Genomic DNA, 18201 nt, shown 5'->3' with positions numbered 1-18201 from the left:
CAGAAGCAGGTGCATGCGTGCTAAGTCACTCAGACGTGTTCAACTCTTTGGGACCATGTAGACTGTAGTGTGCCAGGTTTCTCTGTCCCTGGGGATTCTCCAGGCAAGAATACTGGAGCGTGTTGCCGTGCCTTCCTCCAGGGCATCTTCCCAACCCAGGGATCGAACCCGCGTCTTTTACATCTCTTGTATTGGCAGGTGGGTTCTTTACCACTAGCACCATCTGAGAAGCCCCATAGAAGCTGGTGGCATGCCTTATTCCTAAAATGCCTCCAGTGTGTGAATGTTGATGAAAACGACAGTGACAAATGAAATGAGGCGTCTCTGCAGTCACCCCACCACCATCACCCACCACAAAGCCCTGCCCAGCGCTTTCAGGGGGGATGCAGATCTCAGCCGCAGGATCTGCTCCCACTGCCAGCTTCAAAACCAGCTCAGGTCTTTGTTCTGTTTTCTAACTTTGCATTTGTAATCCAACACAAGCTCCTCACCAGGGTCTGCACCATGCAACTGGAGGGGCTGGTAGAGGAAAAACATAGACACAGAGGAGGCTGACATGCATTCACTCGACAGAACACACATGCACAGACGTACACACTTTCATACACACAGAGCCGTGACGTGCAGATGTCAATACGACCATCTGTGATGACAAAGACCGGACTGGGTCTCCCGGAAGATGCCCGGGCGCTAACCGGTCTCAGTGGGGAAGCTGAAGCTGGCCAGGCTTCTGTAGCTCAGGACGTTGAAGTACTCGTGCGGCTCAGCCTCGGCTTGGTCCTCTCTGCCCTGGTCACTGCACAGCCCGGCATCCGCCTGCACACAGCTGCCGGGGGAGGACACGACCCTGGGTCTGCACGCCTCCGGTTCAGACGGCCCCCTCCCAAGGTCACCTTCCGCAGAACGGATTCTGAGAGATTTCTTCCCAAAACAAACAAACAAAAAACCCACAAAGTGAATATGTGGGGATATCATTCAAAAGTGACTCTCTAACGTGATCCAGTAATAATATCGCTTTTGTTATTACAGTAGTCACATCTTACACACACGCACATTGTGTTCTTATCAACACTAGTTCCTTAACCCTTAATTTCTTGATCCATCTTAGCCAGCTTTCAGCCCCAGCTGCTCCACTGAAAGGCTCCAGGCTCCCCCACATTCTCCTTCCGGTCGGCTGAGCCCGAAGGCGGCTTCCGAGCCCGTCTCTCCCCGCTCCCTGGCTGCCTCTGGCGCTGCTGGCCGCTTGCTGCCCTCTGAGACGTTCCCCCTCCCTGCCTTGCTGCTCTCATGGCATCACTCTCTCTTGCTTCTCCTCCTCCTCCTGAGGAAGTCTCCCACCTCCCTCCGTCGCTGAGCCTGCTCTTTTCCTTTTCTTTCTTTCTTTTTTTTTGCTTACACCTCATCTCCCCAGATAAAGACGTTCTTCCAGGCTTCCACCTCTGGTCTGTCACACTCGACACTCTCTCTTCCACTGTACAGCAGCTCAGCAATTCATCCTTATGTACATCTCCACCCACCCTCTGTCCTCTGAGGATCCCCACATCCCTATCCAAACTAGCCCAGGCTTCTGCCCTGAGCTCCAGACACAGAGGTCCAGCTGCTGACCCGGAGCCTCACCCCTCACACTGGCATGCAGCAAGCGGTCCTGATTTATGATACCAGATGACCAGAAATTTGGAGGCTACTACTAAACTCCAATGGGCCAGGACTTCCCTGGCAGTCCCGTGCTTAAGATTCCTGTGCTTTCAAAGCAGGGGATGCTGATTTCCATCCCTGGATAGGGAATTAAGATCCTATATGCTGTGCAGTTGGCCAAAATATAAATAAGTAAATATCAGAGCTTGGACTTCCCAGGTGGTTCAGTGGTAGAAGAATCTGCCTGCCAATGCAAGAGATGCGGGATTGATCCCTAGGTCACAAAGATCCCCTGGAGGAGGAAATGGCAATACTCCAGGATTCTTGCCTGAAAAATCCCATGAACAGAGGAAACTGGCAGGCTACAGTCCATAGGGTTGCAAGGACCTGGACACGAATGAGCATGCACACAAATATCAGAGCCTAATAAATAACTTTTTAAAAATTCCAGTGGGCCATAAAATCCCATCTGATTTTATTCCAAAGCAGCTCTGAAACTGAGCCCCTCTTTCGCATCCACTTCCATGTCTCATCTCTCACCTGCACTTCCAGACTCACCACTCTAGATTCCCTCTAACCTCTGCTCCAATTTCCACATGGCCACCATCCTTCAAAGATGGAAGTTGGATCCTGCCATGCTTCTGCCTAAAACTCATCATGGCCCCCAGTGTCTATGGGAAGGTGCTTGCTGCTGCTGCTGTTGCTAAGTCGCCTCAGTAGTGTCCGATTCTGTGCGACCCCATAGATGGCAGCCCGCCAGGCTCCCCCGTCCCTGGGATTCTCCAGGCAAGGACACTGGAGCGGGTTGCCATTTCTTTCTCCAATGCATGAAAGTGAAAAGTGAAAGTGAAGTCGCTCAGTCGTGCCTGACTCCTAGCAACCCCATGGACTGCAGCCCACCAGGCTCCTCTGTCCATGGGAGTTTCCAGGCAAGAGTACTGGAGTGGGGTGCCATCGCCTTCTCTGGGCAGGTGCTTAGCCACCTGTAAATGCCACAGGTGGCCTTCAGACCCCTTGAGCTGTATTAACAACATTGTGTAAAGCGCATTGTTCTGGGAAGAAAGTCCCCAGTTTCACCATATGCCCCACAGGAGACTGAGTAATGCGCCCCAAAATGCCTTTGGGGATCTGGTCATACTTGCCTTTCCAGCTTCATTTCCTGCAGTGCTTCCCTAACCAACACCCCAAGTTCAAGTATAGGGCCTGGGTGCCAAAGAGGCACCATTTATTGCAAATCTGCTATGAGCACCAAGTGGGCTAGTTTCTTTATGTCATCTCAGCAACCACCTATTGAAGTTTCTGCTTTTGAGTGAGCTGGTAGGCTCAGACAGGTGAAATCTCAGTTCTGACTTGAGTTTGTCTGACTCTGGGCCATGCTCTTCTTAGCCAAACTGCCTCTCATCTTGCAGTTTCCAAATGCTAGGCACTGCTTCCTGCCTTTCCAACTGGGTATATGTTACCTCTACTGTCCGTTCCCCACAGCTCCCTGAAAAGTTGTTTGCCCCTTCCTCCAGACTCGGCTCTACAGCACACTGTTCAGGAAGACATCCTTGATCCTTCCAGCAGAGTTATATCCTTCCTGTGTGCTCCACTGTGGTCCTGGGTGTTCTTCATTGTAACCTTCGATGCTGTGTATAATTGTTTACCCTTCTGTCTCTTTAGACCCCAACTGTGAGCTCTCCTGAGGGAAGGATCTGTGCTGTGTTCTTCTTGGTAACCTCAGAGCCCATAACAGATGCTTATTGTATGTCTTAGGACTAAAACACACACACACACACAACACTCTCTCTCTCTCTCTCCTGGCCCACCCCACTAGCCCCAAATCTAAATGAACAGGATTTTTCAAATCAAAATATAGACTCATGGTGAGACAGGTACATATGTACTTATGAGACAAGAGGACGGACAGTGAAATCTGTTTGGGAAAATCAAGGATGTGAAATCAGCCATCACATCCCCATGACAGTATCACAGGTGAGGGTCATGCTTAGAGGCAAAAAAAATCAAAGAACAGCAGGCACAAGCGGGGTGGCAGGAGAAATGCCTAATGGCACGCCATGCAAAGGTGACAGTCTCTCAGCTTTCACAGATGCTGCTCCAAAGCAGGTCACCCAGCCCCACCATAGATCCAAATGACAGAATTATAAAGAGCTGCACACAGGCTTGGAAAATAACAATGAACACAAACCACATTTCATTCTGTCTACCTCACTGCTTCAAAATAAGAATCAGCACCATCTTCACTGGCTAATGTCAAGCTCAACAGGATACAAGTATATGCAGAGAGGCTGAACAGAAGGGTGGGTTGCCTGAATGGGCACCTTGGACACATATCACAAATTAGGAGCAGGGTCACACTGCTGGCCTTGAGGAGCTGGCTCCTGCAGGCTGTTTCATTCACTCCTTTTCAGTAGCAGTGGCTGCACCTTACTGTGGGTGTGAAGGAAAGGGTTGTTGTAGGTCACGTGATGCTGTACTTAAAAGGAGTCCTATATCCCTTAATGCAACTCTATCCATTTAAAAAAATACTGATACCCAGTTCTCAAAGAGCTGATTGTGACTTTTCCTGATGGTATATGTATTCTCCTTCCCATTCTTAGCCTGCCTACCCTTGTCTTTAAATCACAGGACTATTTTGGCTCCCAAAAATCCTCTGGGAAATGTAAATCTATCTGAGATGGGTCTCTCAGCTGGTCTGTTTTCATTCCATCCATCCTGTGTTGGGAACCCTACAAAATCAGCATAGAAAACAAGTCTGGGGTTAATGCACTGATGTTGTTCTAAAGGACCAAAGGGAGCTATGAGATTGCAGTATGGAGATTTGCGGGACACACACTGTCCTCTTGGGGAACATAAGGACAGTTAGCAGTGACTGTCCTGGAGCTAGACACACCCATCTCTCCTTTCCCTTACAGAAGGTCCCCCGGGGGCACTTTTCCCAATAGTTGGTCATCAAATAACATCCATTCACTTAGTCCTCATCGGTCTATGCACTATAACTATTGAGCACCAGGTATTATGAAGTGCTATAGAAAATAAATTTTATAATTATAAGAACTTAATAAAGAACAGTTATTAATCCATATTAGGAAAACCGCCAGGTGCCTTACTTGAATTATTTGACTTGAGTTTTTCTACAACTCTAATAGGGCAGTGCCAGAATTATTATTCCCATTTTACAGATGAAGAAACTGAGGGCCAGCAAATTTAGGTGGCCGAGCTACTCAAGTGGTAGAGCTAGGATCCAAAACCTAGGTCTGTCTGATTTCAAAGCCCAAACTCCTAAATAATGCAACCTACTGGCTCTCGGGGTCTGAAGGAAATGCAGCTCGCATTCTGCTCGGATCGCCTTCTCACCCGACGAGTGTTCCCACTCCCCAGACACTGCTATCACGGACCCGTGTGGAATAGTAAGAAGCATATGTTGGTCTCTACCCCCAGTTAATATTTGGCCTTCATTAAATCCCAGTTCCTGACCCTAACATATCCCGAGTGATAGGAATGTCATACACAAAGTTCCTAAATCCCTTGGAATATCCTGGATGGCAGGAGTGTCTTGTCCCAGTGAAGTGACTTTCGGTGGGCCCTCACGTGGAGGCTGGTCACCAGAATGACCAAGCCATGAGGAGAAGCTTGGAACTTCTGGTCCTTACCCCTATTCTCCAGGGAGAGGAGCGGACTGGAAAATGAGTTAATAACCGATCGTGCCTGTGTGATGAAGTCTCCATGAAACCCCGAGCAGTATGGGACTGGAGAGTTTCTGGGTTGCTGAATACAGCCACACGCCTGGAAGGCAGCACACCCAGCTCCATGAGGACAGAAGCTCCTGTGCCTGGGACCTTTGGAGATCCCATCCCATGTATTTATTTCATTTGGCTCCTCATCTCTATCCTTTATCAAATTCTTTACTGTATAATAAATTGACGCATGTAAGTGTTCCCGTGAGTTCTGTGAGCCATCTTAGCAAATTATCAGACCCAAGGAAGGGACTGTGAGAAACTCAATTACAACCAGTCAGGCTTCCCTGGTGGTTCAGATGGTAAAGAATCTGCCTGCAATGTGGAAGACCTGGGTTTGATTCCTGGGTGGGGAAGATCTCCTGGAGGAAGGCATGAAAACCCACTCCAGTATTCTTGCTGGAGAATCCCCATGGACAAGGAGCGTAGCAGGCTACAGCCCATGGGGCTGCACAGAGTCAGACGCGACGGAAGCGACTCAGCAGCCGTGGCAGCCAGAGGCACAGATGATAGCCTGGGACTTGCAACTGGCATCTGCAGTGAGGGCTGTCTTGGAGGGCTGAGCCCCTAACTGCTGGGACCCGGTGTTCACTACAGGTAGATAGCATCAGGACTGGCTTGCTTATAGGGTGTTCAGATAATGTGGCAGAATTGGTCAGTGTGAGGGCTTCTGGTGACAGAAGTGTTCTGTGCACTGCTAAGAGCAGAGAAGAGGAAAGGACAGAGTTTTTCCCAATGGTAGTGGTGATTTAGCCGCTAAGTCATGTCTGACTCTTGCAACCCCATAAACTGTAGCCTGCCAGGCTCCTCTGTCCATGGGATTCTCCAGGCAATAATACTGGAGTGGGTTGCCATTTCCTTCTCCAGGGGATCTTCCCGACCCAGGAATCTAACGCAGGTCTCCTGCATTACAGGCAGATTCTTTACTGACTGAGCTTTGAGGAAAGCCCATTTTTCCCAATGCAACTTACCAAATCAGGAATTGGCAAACTAAGGCCCATGGGTCAAATCTGGGGCACCACAGGCTTTTGCACTGCCCATGGGCTAAAAGTGGATTTTATATCATTAAGTAATTCAAAAAATTCAAAAGAATAATATTTTATTAAACATGAAAATTATATAAAATTTAAATTTCAGTGTTTATAAATAAAGATTTATTGAAACATGGCCAACTCATTCATTGACATATTATCTGTGGTCCCCTCACAGTATGATGGCATTGTTGAATCGGTGCAGCAGAGACTGGAAGGCCCACAAAAGCTAAAAGATCCTGGCCCGTTACAAAGAAACTTTGCCAATCTCTGAACTACAATAATTTTGAAACCTCAACAGCTGCTTATGTTTCTGGAGAAGATCCAGAGGACACCCTTTTCCTAAGGTGGAAAGGAATGTGCTAATGAAGAAACCACCAGCATCACTGCGGGGCTCAGAGGTAGCTCTCCTCTGTATGCTGGGGTTGAAGTAGGCGATGATGTATAGATCTGGGTCCCCAGCAGCGACTGGGATGAGGAGGTCCCCAAATAATATCGGGGCAGATGGCAGCATGTAAGAAACAAAGTGGACGCAGTTACTGAAATGGCAGCCAAGGAAGCCTGGCCCACAGCACTACTAAGGTGGCTAAGAAAGCCCAGTGGTCCCAGGAGAAATACAGATGGACAGCTGACAAGGGTATTGCTTCAATGTGTAATCAGGAGTTCAAGGATACATGAGAGATTGAAGCGTGGCAAGTCAAGATCTGTAATAGTAACAGTGTGGATACTGTCTGTTCACCCCTCAGCGTCACTCTCCATCCTTCTGTGCCTAAGGAGACTGAAGTACAGGTGCGTGCTGTGCTGTGCTTCGGCGCTCAGTCATGTCCGACTCTTTGCAACCCCATGGGCTGTAGCCCACTAGTCTCCCCTGCCCATGGGATTCTCCAGGCAGGAATACTGGAGTGGGTTGCCATGCCCTCTCCAGGGGATCTTCCCAACCCAGGGATCGAACCCAGGTCTCTCGCATTGCAAGTGGATTCACACCAACCCAGTGATTTCTCTTGCTCTCTGGCTTGAGTCTGGGTTCAATCAATGCAAAGCAACAGTAGGAGAATGGTGGGAAGGAGAGTGAGGTCGAGGGCATATGTTCCCCAGCATTCTCTCTGCAGACTGGACTTGGACTGGCTGCGATCTTCAGTCAAAGATTATAGTATTTCTCAAGGTGGTCCCCTCCACGCAGCTCTCTCTTTCCAGGGCCTAGTCATCACCCTTCCTTCCAGGTTTCAGTAATCATTCTCTCTCCTTTCCTCTAAAGATCTCAGGGTGGTAACAATACATTCCTACACGCCCCCTTATGCTTTCCCCCTAAGCTTTCCAATACTTTGTAAATCCCTGCATTAAACTGTCCTCAAACTACTCAGCTTAAGAGTACTATGTTTCTCTGCTGGGCCTTAACTACTACAAGGATAAAATACATTTGAGCAATAAGAGAAAGAAGACAAGAAGCCGTAGCCAAAGCATAGGAAAAAGCAGAGAGGAACTGATTTAGATGGGAAGCAGCAGACATGTCAAAGAGGGGGCTGGTGAATAAAACACTTTAGAAGGGGAGCCACAGAACTCAATACCTACTGGACTCTCTTCACCTCCTCCCCTTTCCCTTTTACAAACTTGTCTGGAATACTGGCCTGAGAATGAACCAGTCTTAATCATTAACAGGAAAATGTTATTCTGCTGCTTGTAAAGAACCTTCCGTATTTCCATGTGCCCAAGCTGCAGAGTACCGGTGACAGCGGAAGACATCTGCTCACCAACTACCGTAACAACTCCCTTCCAGCCCGTGGATCAACCGTTGTTCTCTTCACCTCTTTCCTCTAGTTCATCACTTTTCTAGCATTCATTTTCCCCTCGAGGTTTCATTTATGAAACCTATCTACTGCGATAGCTAAGACATAAATGAAAATACTGTAAGTCATTAAGTCATTGATTTCTCCAATAGCACTAGCCACATTTCAGCCACTGCTGGATCCCCAGCACTCTGTTCCATGATGCCTGCTGAACAACAAGGAATAGTGGCCACATCCTTATGAACCGAGTCAGTCAGCAATCTAAATGTTTGCCTCATAAACATGGAAGTGAGGGTTTGAACCATAGGACAAGAAATTTTTGCAGGCGAGTTGGTGGACCGTATGCTAGTATTAGACTTTATGTAACTTTCACCTATCACATGAGTTTTCCTACCATTTGGAAAATCTCTTTCACTTCCTCTGGACCAAATCTGCGAAGTCCAACAGGTGCCTGAAGCACTATTAGACCACTGACTGGGGGAGACCTGCGCAATTTGTCACTTAGAGGGGAATAAGACTTTGGTTCTGCTACCAAAGTCCTTTCCCCATCCTCATTCCAATCTGTTCTCAGTAAAATAAGGTTAGAGTAAGTGCTCCTGGGATTTCTTCCCTTTCAGATCTGAATGAAGACAGAATGTGTGTCAAATGGAACATGTTACTGTTACATCAATACCCTGGTATTGACGATAGGTTACAGAAAGCAAAGTGGGTTTATCTACACAAACTAAGAATTTAAGATGTAAGATATTAGACTGAAAATCAAGATTAGTCAGTGGTGATAGGCATGAGTATGCACAAAAGTGTAACTCCATAAGCAGAATTAACAGTAGGAAAATATACACAAAGTCTAGACACTTATACAGTACTAAGGCTATTTTCAATGTAAATTATCATGAGGTCTAAGTGGAAAAACATTACAATAGCACTTTCTTATTAAGCGATTCTCGTTTGTGCAATTTCATCTCAACTCTGAGGCCTGGAGAGGGAAGCAGTTCTTGAAGATCTTCAGAGGAGTAACAGGAGGAAAATAGTCAAATAGATGTTAAATAAGAAAGAAGAGAAAATCAAAGGATGGTCCATTTCTGAGAGATGGAGAAAAGGAAAAAGAAGACAAGAACTCAAAATAAGCAAGACACAGGGAATCTGAGGCTAAGAACACACAGCTGTCTAAATCTCTCCGTCTGGACTGGCAGTGGCCCAGCCAGATTCAGGCTAAATGACTGATGAGGAATCAGGTACAGTGGGGCTAGAACTCAAGTTGGGGGTCTTAACCCAATATAGCCCAAGGTGGGTGGGCTGGCTAAATATGTTCTGCTTATAGTTCAGCCTTTGAGGGATTTCCCTGGTGGTCCAGTGATTAAGAATCTGCCTCTCAAGGCAGGGGATGTGGCTTCAATCCCTGGTTGGGGAACTAAGATCCCTCATGCCATGGGGAAGCTAAACCTGTACACAGCAACTACTAAAGCCCACACACCTCAGCTAGAGAGAAGCCTGAGCACCACCCCAACGATAGATCCTGCATGCTGTAACTAAGACCCAACACAGCCAAATAAAATAACTATGAAAAAAAAAAAGAGTCAGCCTTCGATTGCAGATAGGAAATGCAATGTCAGAAACAGGAGTTCTGATTCTGGTGGAACAATGATTACCTATGCTGCTTTGAAACAAACTTTCCATTGAGAACCGCGAGAAAAGCTAAATAATATAAGTGTCTGTTTGTAGTCATCTGAAATCTGTCAAATCAGTGAGAAATTTTGGGCTAGGGAGCAAAGTCTACGAGTAGGAAGCCCAGAGAGATGAGATGAGCATTGAGGGAGATTTTCTTCTAGAGAAATTTCCTGAAAGTCATGGCCAAGAAGCAGATAAGCTCCACAGAGTTTCTGGCTGGAGGGACAAAACTTTGAGTTCAGAAATCACTGAGGATGGAGACTTTGGCAAATGCTACAGGCTTTGAGTTAGAATCCCAAAGGACTACCCTCTACCAGTAAGGAAGTAGCAAAGTTGGGTCCAGCTTTCAATTCTCTCACCACTGATTTAATTAAAGTGACAGGAATGCCAATGCTTTCGCACTAGTCCTCTGGCAGAAGCCAAAGGACTCCTCTCTAGAGGAAGATGATATTACCTAGAGCTTCAGATCGTTGCCACAGGTCTTGAAGTAGAAAGCACAGCACTCAATGAAAAATAAACAGTGAAGAAGATAAGCTAGGTCCAAGAAACAAGCAAAAAGAGAAACTATTAGAAGACCATAGAGAACACAACTAATAGGATTATCAGGCACAGATTTCAAAATAACTACGATTAATATTTTCAAAGAATTAAAAACAAGATAGGGAATTTTGGCACACTGTAAACTATTCAAACAAAGAGCAAAATAGAAGTTGCGGATCTGAAAAATATGATAACAGAAATTTAAAACTTAATGGATGGGTTTAACAGAAGATTAGATACATCAAAGAAGACACTTAGTAAACTGGAAAGCACATCCAAAGAAAACATTTGATGGGACAAGTGGATGGGAAATTCCAAAAAGAGGGTAATGGATGTGGGGAAAAGTGAAAATGTTGAAGATATCACCCTTGATTAGAATTCCAGAAGGAAAGGAAAGCAAGGACAGAGAATTAATATATGAAGAAATAACAGCCAAGAATGATACAAAACTGACGGAAGATATCAAGTAACAAATTCAAAAAGCACTCTGAACCTCAAACAGAATAAATACATAGATGACTATATCCAATTATATCACCGTATAATTGCTGAAAACCAAAGAGAAGGACAAATTTTAAAGAACAAGAAAACAAAAACAAACACTGTCTTTCACAGAACAAAAATAAGACTCCCATATAATTTCTCAACAGAAATATGGGATGTCAGAGACAATGGGGCAGTATTTTCCATGTGTTGAAAGAAAATCACTGCCAACGTAGAATTCTATATCCAGAAAAACAAATAGGTCACTTCTAAATTAAGGAAAATTAAGATATTTTCAGACAAACAAAAAGTGAGATAATTCACTGCTAGCATGCCTGCCCGCAAGGAAATACTAAAGGATATTCTTTAGGCAGAAGGAAAACGATTCTAGTTATAAGAAAGAACATTCATGAAGAAGTGAAGAGCAATAGAAAGGTAAATGAAAACAAACATTGACTCATAAGACAATAATCATTTTCAGGTGGGTAGTTAAGATAGAGAACTAAAATCCATGACAGTAATGGCAATAAGTTGGGGAGGTAAGAAAAGGGTTCATGTGTTCTAAGGTTCTTGCAAAATCCAAGAGATGACAAAAGTACTAATACATATTAGACTTAATAAATCAGAGGTCTATTTTATAATCCCTAGTGTAACTACTAAAGAAAAGAAAAAATGAATAAGTACCAAACATATTTTTAATAATAAAAATACTTAATTCAAAAGGCAGCAAGAAAAAGATTAGGGAAGTAAACAGGCAAAACAAACATGAAGAGAATAAGGTGGTAGATGTAAACCCATATGTATCAGGAATAACAGCACCAGGTACCAGTCCAGAGAACAAAGCAGGCTGTAGAGTTGAGTTGTTGACTGAGTACAGTCGGAGTTGGAGGGAAAGTAAGGCGGGCTGGGGAGGAGGATCTGGAATGAGGTGGAAAACTGTTAAGAATCACAGGCTTGTACTCTCCAAAATGTTTGTTTAGTAACTTAAATTAAGGCAACCTTGGATGGCTTAAAAGACCCAAGAGGGCAGGTAAAAAGGAGTGGGAATTCTTTTCATCCAAATCAGGAGCTTCCCAGCTGGCACTAGTGATGAAGAACCCACCTGCCAATGCAGGAGAGGCTGGAGACTTGGGTTGATCCCTGGGCCAGGAAGATCTCCTGGAGGAGGACATGGCAACCCACTCCAGTATTCTTGCCGAGAGAACCCCATGGACAGAGGAGCCTGGCGGCCTACCGTCCAAGGGCTGGAAAGAGTCAGACACGACTGAAATGACTTAGTACACTTGCACACAACAGTAGCTGCCAGTTACCACACAAAGACATGAGTATATGAAGAAAATATATTTCTTCACTGTTTACAAAGCTTCCACGTGTAATATGCTAGCTGTTTATCACAATTCTGGGATATAGAGCCAGTAGAATCATAATCCCTATTTCACATATGAAGAACTGGAGACCCAGAAGATGAAACAACCACCCTATCACCACACACTCCATGCTGAGAATAGAAATTTCCAATTTCCCATTCAATACTCTCTCAGCCACATGACCTCTTAAGCAAATGTAATGGAGGATTTACAACCTACTGATCTTGCCATGCACCTTTTGCCCCTAAATTTTTGGAGTGTTGATTTTTCATCCTGCAGAAGTGCTAGGTAACCAGCACTAGTGACTGGCGATTAAAATTAAGGAGCTAATGTTCAAAAACCCCTGGCACAGAGCAGATGCCCAGGATGCATCAAGCTCACAGTAGATAAATCAGACTCTCAGAGGAGTAGCTTAAGGCCCAAGCAGAAGCCAGGAATTGTAGGCGACAGCATGATGCAGAGGATACAGGTCCGAACTTTCAAGAGCTCCTAGACGAGGGAAAGGGGCAGTTAAAGAGCACAAGCAACGCCACTGAGAGGCAGAGAAAGTACTGCGGCAAAAGGCAGAGAGAGCGGGGGCGGGGGAGTCACATCTAGACAGCAAGGGGACAGGAAAGGACCAGGGGTGGGATAGGATGGGTGGTAGGGATGCGGTGCCCAGGACTGAGAGGTGCAGCCAGAGTCGTTACCTTTCTGGCCAGCGTGGCCCCTGCGATGACTGCTATGCAGATGACAGCCAGCACTGCGGCCACGGCTCCAAGCAATTGGATCTGGAACCCAGCGGTGTACTCAGCCACTAGAGGGAAGACAAAACTAAGATGAGTGGGTAGAGGCCAGAAGCAAAGGGCAACCATTAACCAGGGAAACCTCAGTGTCTGGGCACCAGGGGTAGGAATTGGCCAGGCTAGTCTCAAACCACAGGACTGGAGTCTTCAAACCCAGCTCTTTGGATAGCAGAGCATCTACCAGGCCCATCACAAAATGAATAACTGATCCCTCCAGGACTGTGCCTCACGCATTTGACACCACAGCAGACCATTTTTAACACTCCCTTCTGTTAAACAAAATCACTTTCAGTAATAGTCACAAAGTGAAACAAATAACATTCAGTGAAAAAAAAAAAAAAAAAGAAAGTGAATACTTTCTTTTTATTAAACTTTGTGTTTATAATCAATCTGATATTTTGAAAAGTTTAATTAAAAAGTAAAATTAACATTAAAGTACAAAGAAGAAAAAAGGCATATAAGCTTTTACCTTAAGCCTGTAACACATCTCAACTAGGCTGTGAGACCCTGGAGCGGGTAAGGCTCTGGAACTTTACCCTTTGCTGTTTTGTCAGCACCTGGAACCTGCTGCTGCTGCTGCTAAGTCGTTTCAGACTCTCTGCAACCCCATAGATGGCAGCCCACCAGGCTCCGCCGTACCTGGGATTCTCCAGGCAAGAACATTGGAGTGGGTTGCCATTTCCTTCTCCAATGCATGAAAGTGAAAAGTGAAAGTGAAGTTGCTCAGTCGTGTCCGACTCTTAGCGACCCCATGGACTGCAGCCTACCAGGCTCGTCTGTCCATGGGATTTTCCAGGCAAGAGTGCTGGAGTGGGGTGCCATTGCCTTCTCCTAGCAGACACCTAATGAATACTCATGATACGAGTTAAAGCATGAACAGGAGAATCTGCATCAAGATGTAAAGTGTAAACAAGAAGGAGGAAGAGTCAGGGAGCTCGGAGAGACGATACTTGACCCGAGGAGGGTGTGAGGGAAACAAGACAGCTGCTAGGCTGCGTGCTGGACTACAGGCACACGAGCTTCCAGGCTGCACCCTCCCATGCCCACCTCCTTCCCAGGACCTCGGGCAGAATCCAGCTGTCCAGGGAAGTCTTGGAGGGAGAGGGGTGTAGCAGAGGCTGAGCCCTCTTCCCTTTGACAGAGGACTCCGAATGCCAGGAAGGTGGTTAAGGCCTGCCATCACTTAGGATGGGACAGCACGCATGCTACCTGCAAGGTACCAGGACAGGGAGGCGAGCCCAAATTGCCCAGCTTGTTTTCCTCCTGTCCTGAGGACCTGGTCTCCTGCCTTGGCCACAGGTAGGCAGAGAGGACTGAGCAGGAGCAAAGCTACAGAGAGCTGTCCACAGAACCAGCAAAGGACGGAGGCTGGAGGGGGTGCGAGGGCCTGCAGAGGGCCATCCATAGAACCAGCAAAGGATGGAGGCTCTTCCCCACATGATGCTTGGGCCTATGTCGGGGCCCCTCAGGAAGCAGCGCTTGAGAAGAAACTTTCAGGCCAACTTTTATTTCCTCAGTTTACACACACACAGTTTGCTAACTCATAAGACTTAAACTCCCACACCACTGATGGCAGCAGACAGCAGCTCTGAGGGTGTGGTTGAGTGGAACCTGAAAACCTGTATTAAAATCAGCTGTACCACTCTGAGCAACGGTCAGGCTCAGCTTCTTCCTCCACCCTACAGTCAGATGGAGTTTGGGGGATCCTATTAATAGCTAACACTGACCTCATGCTTGCCACATTCCAGGTGCTATACTAAGGGCATTTCTTTTAGTCAGTAATCCCGTCCTATGTTCACACCTCATAAGGTCTTACATCTCCTCATTTCACAGTTGAGAAAAAAGAGGCACAGAGAAGCCCAACACTCTTGTCTGAGGTCACAGCAACATTAGGATTTGGACCCAGGCCGTCTGAGCCCATCATCACTTTTCTATCATGTCCCTCAGCCATTAGAATAGCATTTCCCCTCTCCAAAGAGGTTTAAGTGTTCAGGTGGATAATGAAGGTGAGAGCATTTTGGAAACCATCAAGTACCACAGAAATGTAAATTGTTGTACATTTACACTTAGCACACACTGAGCTCTAATCCCTTATAAATGGAGAGGCTAAATCTAATTGGCATGATCACTGCTAAAGTAATTAATGTGATCCCTTCTCAAATGGGTTCTTCCCAGGCAGTGCAGCAGTAAAGAATCCACCCGCCAATGCAGGAGACACAGGAGACTCGGGTTCAATCCCTGGGTCAGGAAGATGCCCTGGAGTAGGAAATGGCAACCCACTGCAGTATTCTTGCCTAGGAAACCCCATGGACAGAGGAGCCTGCTGGGCTACAGTCCATAGAGTTATAAAGAGTCAGACATGACTGAGCGTGTACACGCTTCTCAAATGACCTGAACAGCTGGTCTTCCTAACAAAAACACATAAGATGTGCTTTTTTACCCAAATAGTGGTTCTCAGTCATGACTGACTATTCAAACCATCAGGAGTGCTTCTAGAATCTAACACACCCTGCTCTGCCCCTAGAGGCTCTGGCTGAACTGGTCTGGGCTGCGGTGCCAGCTTCCGTACCATTTGAAAGCTCCCAGGTGATGTGAATGTGAACCAGGTTTGGGAGGTCCCGCTCTGCAGTGTTTCGATCATCGGGCATGAGGGTCCTCAGCCACCTGACCCCAGAGGGTGTACCTGAGTGTCGTAGGACTTGCAGAAAGAGCGCCCCTTTGTAAATGCCGTCGGGGTAGGTATGATAGATGCAGGTGTACCGTCCTGTGTCGTTACTGGTCAGTGACCGGAGGGTGAGGCCCAGATTGGAGCCCGGCACCACTCGCTCCCTGAAGGCAGGCTCGATGTGCCACCCCAAGCTGGCATGATGGACGGCCACGACTTGGTCTTGCAGATTCCAGTTGACTTGGGTCACTTTGGCAGTGGTGGAGGAGAGGTGACATTGTAAGGTGACAGAGCCACCTTCCTCTGCAGAAATGTTCCCCATTGTTACTATTCTGCCTGTCACAGCTCCTAGGGAGGGGAAAAGAAGTGTGCATTTTTAGCAGCTGGTCTTGAACCTTCCCCTAGAAATTCCAGGGAGTCTTTGAGGCCAAAACTGGTTTTCAGTGGTTTGCTTTGTTTTTTTTTTAAGATTTTTTTCTTAATGTGTACCATTTTTAAAGTCTTTATTGAATCTGTTACAATATTGCTTCTGTTTTATATTTTGATTTTTTGGCCACCAGGCATGTGGGATCTTAGCTCCTCATCTAGGGATTGAGCCCACATGCCCCCTGCACAGGAAGGCAACGTCTTAACCAGGGGATCGCCAGGGAAATACCAGATTTGGATTTTGGAATGACAGTCTCTCCAGTTCATCCTGTCTTTCCCCCATAAACACCATAATTCCTATACAGTGTAGCTGCTTCACCCTCTCAGGACCCTCTGCTGGAATATTATTTCCTGATGAGCTCATTGATTTTTTTCCACACACTTACTTTATCTCTCTACCTAGAATATAGGCCCTTGTCGGCCACCACCTCCGTTTCTGATTGTATCTTTCGGCAGCCAGTTCTGCGCTGGGCCCATTATCCTTTGAAATAAGACCTGGCTGTTTCGATTGACTGCAGTTGGGGGTACCTGGAAAATTTTCAGAAAAGCCCCAAAATCTAAAGGAAAGGAATCTTGGAGAGCAACTATGTTTCTCCCAGGCAAAACTACCCTCCTCAGCACTGGCCCCCCACAGATGGTTCAGAAAACAACAGGGAAACAAAATTATAACAGTTTTTAAATATTTCTGCCCCCTCAGACACATTTATTTATGATTTTTAATACAGAAGGAAATAAGTTTAACATAAATCAATCTATAGCAGTAGAATATCTGTAATCTGTGACGATGACGTTTTTGACCCACAAAAGCATACTATGTTTTTCTAGAAGTTTCCTCAAGGACAGAAGAAAGGAGGATAGAGCAGGAGGGAACTTCGCCCAGCAAACCCATCATCCCTCCTCCTTAGTCCCTTTCTCACCTCCTGCTTCTTTTTTTGGGTCAGCCAGGCAGGCACCCCACAACCCCAAGTCCTTCATCTACCACCGAAAACAGAACTGGAGCTCCTTCTCAGAGACAGCGTTTTCTCCCACGAGGGGACACAGGACTCTGAAAACTGTATTTCCTTCCGTCAGATGGATGAGGCCCTGGCTCCAGCCTCCTCTTCCCACCCGCTCTCCCTCCCGGTCCTGTCCTGGGCTAGACTTCAGATCTTACCTGATGCGGGGAGGAGCGCCTGCTTCAGCACCTGGGCCCAGATCAGGAGGAGACGCCACTGCATGCTTCTGCCCGGGGGGCTGACAGGAAGCAGCTGTGGCCCCTTCTGCCACTGAAACTGGCTGACTGCTGATGGCAGGGTGAAACTGAGCCTCTGAGGAGAGAGAGGGTCTCGGAAAAACCAAGCTCAGCAAAAACAATGTCAAAGACAGATAAAGCTCACAACAAGAGCACAAACTGCCCTGGGCAAGCCACAAGAAAAACCATGAAGGAAACACTTTAAAAATAAACAAAACTGTGGTTAGAGATACACTGGTCTTGGGATTACTATTAGTCAGCCTATAGTTTTCAAGTTCTGTCTCAATGTACTTTTTTAAAAAATCAGCCTTTATCGAACAAGCTCAAAAGCATCTGTGTAATGCCCACGATTCTGGGGAAACTGTCCCTGATGGGGTTCACTGGGTTGCCCCGACTTCTTCCCACTAAAGAGTGTGCAGTGAGAAGAGAAACTTACGTTTGTGCACTTAAAGGCCAGGAACTGCATTTGGAATCTAATGATCATGGGAACAAGAGCCATTTACTTCAGAAACAAGACGAAAGTCTTGACCAAACAGAGCAGCTTTCCCATGAGTGAGGGAAAGAACTAAGATTCCTCTCCCTGAATCTTATTTCTTCGCTCTTATTTATTTGGACTGAGATGTTGTTGAATTCAGGCTTAGTCTCTCTGACCCAACAGAATCAGAGGAGACCAGAAGAGTGAGTTTTCTCATGAGTGGTGACCCCACAACCACTGGGGATGCAGAGGGTGAGCCCCAGTTGCCTGACCCTGGATTGAGATTGGCTGACGCTTGCCTGGAGCTCCCAGCACGTCATCAAGCCCTGCTGTTGGCCCACCCTTACTTCCTGCTTCCCTCCGCCATCTCTCTG

General features: G+C 46.5%; 1 protein-coding gene across 1 annotated transcript; it reads right to left on the bottom strand.

The window, feature by feature from the left end:
* Positions 1-690: 690 nt before the first annotated feature.
* On the bottom strand, positions 691-17338 carry TIGIT (T cell immunoreceptor with Ig and ITIM domains). The gene is made up of 5 exons (XM_068974404.1): positions 17275-17338; positions 15714-16043; positions 12935-13041; positions 9114-9116; positions 691-921 (listed from the first exon to the last, which is right to left on the bottom strand). The coding sequence occupies exons 1-5, from the start codon at positions 17336-17338 to the stop codon at positions 691-693; spliced, it is 735 nt and encodes a 244-aa protein (XP_068830505.1).
* Between the last annotated feature and the right edge of the window lie 863 nt (positions 17339-18201).

Source organism: Capricornis sumatraensis, chromosome 1 (assembly GCF_032405125.1).
Source record: "Capricornis sumatraensis isolate serow.1 chromosome 1, serow.2, whole genome shotgun sequence".
Taxonomy (NCBI): Eukaryota; Metazoa; Chordata; class Mammalia; order Artiodactyla; family Bovidae; genus Capricornis; species Capricornis sumatraensis.
This window is presented reverse-complemented; position numbering and strand designations above follow the sequence as displayed.

Coding starts and splice junctions, on each gene's coding strand:
- TIGIT (XM_068974404.1), bottom strand. CDS start 17,338: ATGCAGTGGCGTCTCCTCCTGATCTGGGCCCAGGTGCTGAAGCAGGCG. Junction 16,044..17,274: donor GGCGCTCCTCCCCGCATCAG/GTAAGATCTGAA, acceptor TCCCCTCCCTAG/GAGCTGTGACAGGCAGAATA. Junction 13,042..15,713: donor GCAAGTCCTACGACACTCAG/GTACACCCTCTG, acceptor TCTTCCCTCTAG/TGGCTGAGTACACCGCTGGG.